At 27.0% G+C, this 11,453-nt stretch overlaps 1 protein-coding gene across 3 annotated transcripts; it reads right to left on the reverse strand.

The window, feature by feature from the left end:
* Positions 1–5,882: 5,882 nt before the first annotated feature.
* On the reverse strand, positions 5,883–10,497 carry RAD51B (DNA repair (Rad51) family protein). Of its 3 annotated transcripts, XM_089742580.1 has the most exons (14): positions 10,320–10,496; positions 10,094–10,207; positions 9,828–9,980; positions 9,524–9,627; positions 9,344–9,407; positions 9,190–9,245; positions 8,963–9,043; positions 8,660–8,719; positions 8,472–8,563; positions 8,282–8,401; positions 7,686–7,829; positions 7,209–7,325; positions 7,016–7,108; positions 5,883–6,125 (listed from the first exon to the last, which is right to left on the reverse strand). In XM_089742580.1, exons 1-12 carry the CDS (start codon positions 10,401–10,403, stop codon positions 7,282–7,284), a joined length of 1,116 nt encoding a protein of 371 aa, XP_089598706.1. In that variant the 5' UTR covers positions 10,404–10,496; the 3' UTR covers positions 5,883–6,125; positions 7,016–7,108; positions 7,209–7,281. The 3 variants fall into 3 exon arrangements, with proteins under 3 accessions (XP_089598706.1, XP_089598707.1, XP_089598705.1); XM_089742581.1 differs by lacking the exon at positions 7,016–7,108 and having other exon boundaries at positions 10,320–10,497; XM_089742579.1 differs by lacking the exon at positions 5,883–6,125 and having other exon boundaries at positions 6,732–7,108.
* Between the last annotated feature and the right edge of the window lie 956 nt (positions 10,498–11,453).

Consider the following 11,453-nt stretch of genomic DNA (forward strand, 5'->3'; position numbering starts at 1 on the left):
AATTTAATGTTTAATTCTAACCAAATTTTGTCTCCACCAAAATTTTAAAAAAAAATAAACTAATTATTTATTTTTTTATTTAAATTATGAATTTGTTAACTCGACTTTCACGTACATATATCTAATTTAATTTGGTAGTTCAAGTCAATGAAAGTCTTATAAGGGCACTGATGAAGTTTGAAACAATGAATTAGCACTAAAGAGTCATGATATTTTTTCTTTGGCATTATGGAAGAATAAAAATTATTTAATATCGATCTAACCTACTAAATAAACACTGTGCATATTAAATATTATAAAGGTAAACATTGATTCAATTTCAAAAAATTAATTTTTTATTGAAAATGTAGCTATTTAAACTCGATATATTATAATTGGCAAAAAAAAAATTGATGTATTTTAATCTTGAATTCAATTTTAATTTATATATATATATAACAAAATTATTGAATTTTAAATATTAATATTAATTAAAAAATTATATTTCAATTCAATACTTTGATTCGGTCTATCAGAAAATACCAAACTTAAGTGAAAATCATGATGAATTACTAGCATGTCAAGAGATACCCAAGTCATTTTCATTTTTTATTTTTATATTTAAAATCTAATCATTAAAATTAAAAATTAAATATGCTATCCATAAATCTCGCCACTAGTAAAAAAGTCAGAGTCATTTCACTCGAATGACCGCATGCTTAAATTGTGCTTTCTTCAAAGAATAGAATAATGTAATAGAGAAAAGAACTCTGAATTCCTTAAACAAACAAAATATTATCATTAAAAGAATTAATGTCGTAAATACTATTAAATTATAATAAAATATTTAATATAATATCTAAATTTTAAAAATTTATAATGTAATATCTTAATTATAAATCTGTAATTAAATAATATTTATTTTTAATATAATTAATTTTAAATAATGATATGTTATAAATAAATAGTTTTTAAAGTATCATATGAATTAAAAAAATTATAATTTAAATATTATATTAAAAATTTTAAAATTTATATAACATATTATATGTTTTATTATAATTAAAAGATCATTTGTAATATTAATACTTACTAAAAATTATTTGAAGGAGAAAAAGATTGGTAGTTCACCTACTCGTCGCAGTTAAGTCCACTGATAATAAAGCCAATAAAAGGGGAAGAGAGAGGCAGTGAGATGGGGGGACGAGGAAGGAAGGCATTTTGATTTGTATCAAACGGGTTTTGATTTGATTAAATATTTTAAAGTCAAATATTTTTCTTAAAAATGAGTGTAAGGTCGGATGATAAAAAAAAAATTAAAATCAGATCAAAATTAAGTTTTAGATCAATGCAATCTTATTTGATTTGATATATATATATATAAATTATTTTTAATTAATTAATTTTATATTTATATTTAAAATTAATAATTTATTAATTTTATATCTGATCAAATTAAATATAATTTTTTATAATATTAAATCTAATCAAATTTAAATAAAAAAAAGTTTAAAATATTAAATCAAATTAAATTTAAATATTATATATATAATCAGATTGAATTTAAAACCAACAAAAAATTTCTCCGACCTGATTATTTTTCCATAGACGAGGGCAACATCAAATAATGCTTTCTTAAATCTTTGGGTTAATTTATTTTCCAATTTAGGAAATTTATAAACTTTAAACCAATCCCTGACTGCTTTACCGCATACAGCCCGTTGCAACCCTTAACCAAGGTCCGAAAATCCCAACCCAAAACCGAAAGCCATCCTCATTATCCATCGTCCAACCAATTCCCACATGCCACGTGTTTGTTGATTTTGGTTGAGCCAACACCGTCATTTGGTCAAGTGGCTGATGTCGTTGATGATTTTTAAAAATAAAACTTTATAATTTTATAAATAATATCAAAAGATTGATATCTATTTTATTATTTAAATTTTTTATTTTTAATATATTATAAAATATTTGTATCATATTACTAACTTCATTTATAAAATCTAAAGATTTGATAAATAATTCAAGTCATCAAAATTTTTTGATTGTTTAATATTAAATTTTTAATAATTAGGGCAACAACTGATATCCTCATCACAACTTTATTGAGATTTTTCATCATCTTACAATTTTATATAATTATTATATATAATTTATAACATGGGATTCATGTGAGATATTAGATATATATAAATTTTGCATGAATCTTAGCTTCATGAATTTAGAATTAATTATAAATAATATATATATATATATATATATATCATTGCCATGTTATCAATCCCCAAGATTAAATCGCAAAGAACAAAAAAGTCTAACATGGCCCCCAGCAAAAAACCTATATTAACTGTTATTTAAAACATTAAAAAATAAAATTACCAAGGAATTATAATATTAAAGGAAAGTAAGGGGTATCTTGTCGGCAAGGTGTACGAGGTTTTTACACATAGGGAGACGTGGACGCTTCATATCCATTCATGGAAAGTCTTCTCTCAAATATAACACTGTGCCGTTTAGTCAAACTTTCTATTTTCAATTTTTTTCTATTTATTTAATTTATTTTATTGCAAATATTTTTTTTTTATTTTCTCTGGCCTTTGGCTTTGGCTTTATTGGTCTTGTTGGCCACTCCTTTTTAGATGATTTTACAAAAATGTCCTTGGCCTTTTGTTTTTCTTAATGAATGATCTAGACTTTGTTAATTTAATATTTCCTACTCATCTTTCTTAGTAAAATAAATTAATCGGACATACATTAAAATCGATTCGTATAAGAAGAATATGAAAGTAGATAAATTATTTAATTTTTTTATTAAAAGATAAATTATATTTGATAATTTAAAATTATATATATAAAACAAATTTAAAATATAATTATTAATTAAATTTAAATTTAAAATTTTTTCATTAAAAAAAAAGATCTTTTATCAATCGATGCTATCGCTTATCGATAAAATAAAAAATAAATTAATTGATATGGTCGGTGATCCAACTGCGTCGAAATATATTAATATTAAAAATATTTTATTTATAGATGAAGAAAATTAGTTGTCAATTTCTGAAAACAGCGCATAAATCACACCAAACACGTAACATCAACAATAATATTAATGAAGGCTTATGAAAGCATGTTGTTTAAGGAAACAAAAGAACAACCAGAAAAAGAATTAAAAGGTAATCATCACCGTAGTGAAAAAGAGATATCGAAGCCGATAAGATTAGTGCAAGGGATTAAAATTTAAAATTTAAGTGTAAAATACATAAATTTAAATTTTTATGGTTTTTTTATTAATAAATGATGTGTAAATTTAAAAATTTTATAAAATAAGATAATTTACTCTGAATTTTGAAATAAGATAATTTCTCTTGTTTTTAAATTTTTTTTAAAAAAAGGAAGGATTGAAAGGAGAGATCACTTGTTGAAACTGCTAAAATTCCATTTGTATGCTTTAAGAAATTTCCTTCAACTGTTAATTTATCTTTCAATTATTGTTGCATATAGGTCTCATTTTTTATCTTTAAATTTTTTTTTTATAAAAAAATTAATTCTATTGATAATTTTTTTTTTCAATTAAGATTCAATTCTAATAAAAAATATTTCAAAAATAAAATCTTAAATTCTTTAAACTATTTGCTGAAATGCATCTTTAATAATATTAACCATTCCTATACTCCAAACCTTGATTATTACTCCTTATTCTTTTTTATTTCTACACATAAGTTTACTAATTATATATTTTTAATGATTGATTTGAAATTTAAATACTACAAAAATTCAAACTTCATTATAATAAAAGACATAAATTTAACAAATTAGGTATAATAAAAAAAGATCGCAACATAAACCCTAATTAGATTTAAGCATACATTTAAGTAAGCCAATAATAAACATTTTGTTTTTCCAGCTGATATTCCAACAAACTAAGATTAAAAAGATATTATTCTATTTTTTTTTAATATTTTTTTGGTTATGCCCACAAGATACAATGTCACTAGTTAATATTTAATATTAAAGTGCAAATGGGGTAAGTAATCATCATTTGAAAGTATTATTAAAAATAAATAAATAAATAAAAATTTCGAGGAGATTAAGATGCCAAAACCATGTATAAACAAAAGCAAAATCAGAACATAATCTTCATTAAAATTTGTTTATTAAGGTTTGATTTGTATTAGTGCTTTAAAGCCAAACCGGTTAGGAGAAAAAGACATGCTCCGACAAGGTTTGAAAATTCACCATTTTTGCTATTTGTTTAGAATACCTAAGTCAGGCTGCTGACTTCGTGCTTGGTGGATAATTGATTCACTATTTAAACCCTGTACATAATATATATATAATATGAGATTTTTATCTTATGCGACTCTTTGCTTAATTTTTTTATAAGTTTTTTTTTTTTCTCATTCGAGAATCTCCTCCTTTTTTTCATTTTGTCCCGAAGAATAATTAGAATAAATTCAATCACGTTTTCATGTAATAAAAACTTAAAAATTAATAAAAAATTAAGGGTATTTTATATTTTTTAGCTTTATTATTTTATCTAATAATTTTATTTGAACAAATATATTTTTAAAACAATCCAAAAAAGTTAATCTCATATAAAGTAAAAAAAATTCTCGGGGTATTACTAGAAGGTTTTAAACTACATTACATCTTTCTTTAGCTAAGAACAAGCAAATATAATTTCTTTCTTTAGTTTTTTTTTTTTTTTTCATTGAAGATTTAAAAGCTCCCATTGCCTAGGGAAAAAGATGTCTTGAATTTTAATGTGGAGTACATCCTAAGAAATTCTTGGCAAAGATCACATTCAAACCAGATAGTTTTTTAAAAAAAGTGAATTTTCATGATTTTCATTTTTTTTTGTATAAAGTTATGAAATTTTAAGAGTGATTGTACGAAAACTTGGATTCCATGTTGAATATGGATTTCATTTGTTTGGATAAAATCAAATGTGAAACATATGTTAAAACAGTTGGCCAGTACTGTTCATAAATATAATCACCAAACAAGGCAAAAGAAAAGTCCAAATTAAGATAATAGCAGCAGGGTTGAAAATATCAGTAAATTAAACCAAAGACAGACATTAATTGTGTTGAAAAGATTAATGAAAAGAAATTCTGGATGGCATCGAATCAAAGGGGGCAGTTGCAATATCATGTCATAAAGTAGATGAAATTTCATTAATTTTCGCTATGATAACTTTATACTTGCTGTCATCTTGTGTTTGGAACAACGTACTTACCCAATGTCTTTATCTTTGAGCATCATGAATTATTCCAAAGCATACCCAAGATTTGTTTTTCTGCTTTTTATTTTTTTACTTTGTTTTTTTGCTCCACATTCATGAATCCTAGTTTAATGAATTATGACAATGTGCACTTTAATTTTCCACTTCTTGGTCCAAGGATTCAAAATGGCTTGTTGCAGCAATCTTTTTCTTTTTTTTTTTTACTTTCCCCAACTAGACCAGGGTTGGGGTAAGAGTCGTCTCACCTTCCAATGCCAGAATAAAAGCCTAAGATCTGATGCATAAGTACATGTTTCCTTTGAAGTTAACATAACAAATTGTTTATTTTCAAAACTCAAAAGCAATAAAGAGATGGATGAAGTTGGCAATCTAATCAGTAGATTTTGATTTGATCGATTTTTTTTAATTGAATTTGGATCGTATCAAAACCAATATTTTAAAAAATTCAAAATTAAATTTTATGCAAATTCATCTTGTCTTAATTTGATATAAATATTATTTTTTATTATTTATTTAATTTTATATTTATATATACTTATTTTTAAAAATAATATTTTATATTATAAATAATATTAAATATTAAAATTTAATATTTTATTAATTTTAAATTGAATCGATTATAACTTTAAATATATGTAAGTCAAATTTATTTGGATATTAAGCTTTAAAGTCGAGTCAAATTTTAATGAACAAAAATCTGTTCCATCCCAATCTGTTGCTATCCATAAATACAACTGAGTTTCTCAAATTAAATATGTAACGATTATTTCACATTAAAATATGTCTATTTCATTGAAACTGTGACCTTTGGAAAATAATGCCATGTATATATATATATAGGTTCACTTGATCATGTGGCAGTGGAACCCCTCAAGATATCTTCTCAACTCAAACCATCTAGCTGCCATGCAACCAAACATATGACAGGAGAATTAGCCAATGTTCTGAAAATTAACATGAATAATAATCAACAAATTTTAATGTAATTAGATCAAATCTGTCAATTGGGATGTAACCAAGCAAATTCTGAGACCATAACTGAGAAAGTAATTGGTTTGGGTGTTTTTTTTTCAAACTAAATTTCAATTGACAAGTTTCAGAATCAAGGCAATTCATAAGTAATACTTGGTTATCAGCACAACTTGAATTTCTCTTAAAATACGATAAAAAGACACGATATAAACATGATATAAAAATAAAATACGAAAATAGTACGACTTAAAATTTTAATAATAATTATATATAAATTTAACAAAACCAAAAAATATATTTTATATTTTCATATTGATACGAATTATAATACATATTTTTCGTATAAAATACGATATGAATATATGCATTTCAACATTTTATATTATACGAATACATGAATAATCAGATCTACTTTCTCTAAATCCTTTTTCTTGACCCAGCCTTCAACGGAAGTAAATTGGGTCAATAGTCGGCCTAAGAGGAAAGTGACCCATATTGAAAAAGGCTGAAATGGCATTATAGAGAGCATAGAAAATTAGAAATAGACAACTTTGGCTACGAATAATAACATTGTGCATGACTTTCAACGGGAGGCAAGATTCAGTCTCCAAGTGTTTGTAGAACAATGTTAATTAAACTAGCCAAAGATTTACTGACATAAGGTTCTATAGGGTTGGAAACTTGAAACAGATATATATTGCAATCCATATATTGCAAATTGATATGGATTTGCAAGACATGGATTTGCAAGACACTGATCTTCTCTGTACATGAGAGATGTGATATCTATAAGCATTTAACAAAGTTGAAAAAAAAAACCTGCTCTTGAACAAGATTTACAAGTATTCAAGAAAAGCAATCCTAAGATTGTCGAGGCGGAAAGAAACTTGGTGTTCTATATGATCACTAAACCTACAAAGAAACATTTGTCAGGAAGATTAACAATGAATTGTGCTGATTTATAATTTTGTTAATGTAAATGTGGTATGTGGAAAGGTTGTTCAAAACGAACCGTAAAATTTCATAGAATAAAGCTCTTGAAAGCTAGCCTGCAAAATAAGTCATGAAGCTTCCGTCTGGATAGATCAATGCAAGCTTTCCATTCCAAAATTAATTATTTCATTGTGCCCTGCATTTTGTTCAGTAAAATAAAAGATTCATGAATCTAATTTAATTAAAAACTAAAGAGTGAGTGAATGTGCATGAATCATGCGTCGAAATAATGTATTTGAAGTAGGAAACCTATTTCCAGAAACATTTAGTTTATGGAGCGTAGCAATTCTTAGACTGCTATTATCCTGGCACCTTAACAAGTGTCGTTTTGAACAGTTTTAGCAATTTTTTTTACGAGAAATCACATGTAAAATCATCAAAAGAGGGGTCTGCATTTTGTTACACAGCAAATGTTTGAAAACCATGCCATTGATTGTCTTAGTAGTATACTCCAAATAATCTGCTGAGACAATAAAAGCAAGTGTCGGGAACGAACCTTGACAGTGAATTGAGTTTATCTCAGGCCCCATCAGTTCTATTCCTTCATCACTTAGCAATGAAATCCCTGACGAAGTTATATGGAAAGGAAATGCCAGAGGGGGAGATATTGGAGATTTAGCCACTTTTATAAATCTCTGACCTGTAAGAGAAAGGAATAGTTCAAAGTGCAACATTAAAATGGCTAAATGAGATTTGGATCTTTCTATAAGATGCTAAACTGGAAATAGAAATTTTATTTTGAGAAAGTTTCCCTAAAAAAGCATCTTGCATTATTTAGATACATATGGTTTATTGCTTTTCTTTTGAAAGAAAGATGGAAAGACAGAAAATAGGCACTAGAAAATTGCATGTGTTTTCCAACAAATAATAAGCAACTGAACCTTTAAATAAATATGAAATTGAAATTCAATAATTTAAGTTTTCCCAAATTCTAGAAAATGAACAAACACCATTCTAAAAGAAAATGGACTTATAACAGAACCCATCTAACAAAAGCATCTCATTCCAACATACAGAAGAGAAGCACATGCCAATGTCTCCCACTAAAGGAGTTCACTTATAAGGAGAATCATGCAAAGTATTGTGCACAACCTGATTTAGCTTCCAGCACTAAACGAGTGGTTACAGCATGAGCCCAATGAATCCCCAAAGCAGCAACAAGATGGGAATCATATCGTGTGGGAGTCTCTATAGTTCCATCCCTACCCTGCACTGCACAAGATAGATTATATTGTGTGAATAAGTCAGGGAAAATATTTTACAATCTGATTATGCCATTTACCTTGGAAAGAATATTGGGAGGCTTGATCGTGGTTTTGAGATCTCACTTGGTTTGTCACTACAACAGGAATTCGTGAAAATTCAGCCAGTGACCTACATGTATTTGAAAGAAACAACATATATAAGTTGAGCCAAAAAGACAATTAACTCAAGCAAGAGCAACAAATTGGAGGATTTGAATTTTTTTACTTAATGAACGAAATATGCCAGCTCAATGCTTGTTGTCTACGAACACCCTGCTCATGTTCCCTGAACCAAATTAACCTGTCATTGCTTGCATAAAGGAAAAACATATTCTGCAAATATTTCCAATTAATAGTGAAAAGGGTTAGAGATAAAAAGAAGAGAATAAATGATATTTACAAGTATGCAACTTATATGTTTATCCCAAAACACAAGAGACACGCTTTTTGTACTAAAAGCTTCACCAGATATGGGATGTAGGAATGACAAGCTAGGCAGGTCAAAGTCATTAGAATATATAGAACGTACTCTGAAACAAGAGCAGCCATGCTATCAATCACTAGCATCTTCACTTGGTTTTGGAGAAGTGAAACTTTTATTTGTTCCAAACTGAGGAACAAATAACATAACAAAGAATTCTAATAATGTTAGTCGAATCTTGTTCAATCAACATAAAACATTAAAGCAATAACACAAAGTAAATAGAAGCACTGAGAAATTTAAGTCAGTTTAGACATCCACATTCAATGACTAACCTCTGCGTAAATTCAGACAGTGATGTTGGCTGCAAAACTACAATCCTACCAGCCATCTGAAATAAGAATGAACACAACATCCTTTATGTTCCTAGGCAATATTATAATGCAAAGAAACTGGAAGCAAAATCCAGAAAAATAACATTCCACAGACCTCCTGAGCCATTTCCTTCATCTGAAATATTTCAGGAAAACTTCTCAATCCAATTTCTAACAACCTGAAAAGGGACAGATTTATAACTTCAAATTCAGTATTTTCCTCCTAAAAAGAAAAGGATGTAAAGAATTAGAAATGTAAAGAGAAGCGGGTATTGAAAAAGCCTGCCGCGGCTACCTTCTTGAACTGAATTTAGATTCAACATCAAAATATATCACTCGACCATCCAAGCCTCCGTAATTTGTAGGCAGTGAAGCCAATAACGAAAGCTTCAAGCAAAACTACAATTCAACCAAACAAGCTACCCTTTATTACTTATTTCCCTAATTAAAACCTTCAAAGCACAACTCTATCAGTTGCACACTGAAAAAATCCTAACATTATTATGAAAAACCAATCAAAGCACCCAAAAGTTCCAATCTTTAAGAGACTTCTAAAAAAACCAATAAATTAAAATAAATTAAAATTTCATTTTTTTTACTTGGGTCTTGCCAATTCCAGCTGGACCAACTAATTCAGTCAAAATCCCAAATGGAATTCCCCCACGTAAAGCTGCATCCAATCCTTTCAAGCCTGTAGGAAAATGGCCCCCCAAGTGCTCGTTTTGAAGCCGTTGCTCCATTAAGGAAAGTGCCTGGGTATTAATCAAAAACCCTAAATTTGTTAGAAATTAAAACGAAAAAAGGAAAAAAAAAAAAAACCAATTCAATTGAAGAAAAAAAGAAACTTTTTATAAATTTTGGTTACAGTTTTGTACGGTGGAGCAACGATCTCACTGATTTGCGATAATGCAGATCTTACTTCCGTTAATCCCACATCTAACAACTCCATTAGCTCAAATTCCGTTAAAGATAACGCGTCCTTCGATCCCAAAAAAAAAAAAAAAATCAAATTGTTTTAAAATTTTTTACTACTAATTATTAATGAAATTAAAGATCTTAAAACAAAAATAAAAAAGAAGAAGAAGAAAAACCTTGGCTGTGGAAATATTACGGGCGGCGAAGACATTGGCGATGGATTTGGGAAGTGGGATCTCACTGATCAGCTTGTTCGCCATTTCCTTTGTCACTTTGAATTTGATTTTTCACTTTTTTTTTTTTTTTTTGCTTTTTTAGGTTTTTATTTTCCTTTTTCTGGTCTTCCCCGCCAATTATCTTAACCGTTACTTCTTTCATATCTATCAAAATGGGCTTTGTCTGTTGGGATAAGGGTGCGGCCCATTATTTTGGAGTTGGACACCTTGTTTGGGCCCATTTCTATAGTTCAATTATAATTCACACTTTCAACTTTCCTGTGTATAAGGGCTATTTCGTACCAGCCATTCAATTATAAATAATGAATATGGAATTAGGGATGGTAATGGATATTAAATAAACGAATATTTATGATTTTTTAATTATTTATATCATATTTGAAAAGTTAAAAATGAATAATTAATTAATTTAGATAAGAGATTTAACATTTGTGAAGAATTTAGAGGAGACATAGATAGCATCTCCTAAATATTTAATATCCAAATCTGTTTAAATTTTAATGAATAATAATAAATATTTGAATCTATATCCAAATTTGTTACTATTTAGATATGTAAAATATATAAAATATTATACTTATATAATGTTTCAAAACTTAAAAAAATATATTTATTTATTATTAATTTAGAGTGAACTTGAATTTTAAATTAAAATTTTATTTATTTTATATTTTGATAAAAAAATTTAAATAAATAAATATTTTAATGAATTTGAATATTTAAATGAATTTAGACTTGTATAATAATATTAATCCTAATCGAATGTTTAAATAGATTCAGATATAATAAATATTAAATGAATTCGAATACGAATATATGAAAAATAACGAACATTGTCATTTTTATTTAAAATTTATTTCAATTAGTTTATATAATTATTTAAAGTAATAATATGCTATGATGATCTTAAAAAATGTTTCAAAACGCCTAATGGAGGCATATTATACATGATTTAAAAGTACATGAATATAAAAAAAAAATAAAAATCAAGAGTTACATCCCCCGATGTTTGATACATACTCATGTTCAACGAAAACAAACTGAGTTTGAGGCTTTGAGTCATGGCTAATGAGT

Source organism: Durio zibethinus, chromosome 13 (genome assembly GCF_047325235.1).
Source record: "Durio zibethinus cultivar Kanyao isolate XHJ-2024 chromosome 13, ASM4732523v1, whole genome shotgun sequence".
In the NCBI taxonomy this organism is placed as follows: domain Eukaryota; kingdom Viridiplantae; phylum Streptophyta; class Magnoliopsida; order Malvales; family Malvaceae; genus Durio; species Durio zibethinus.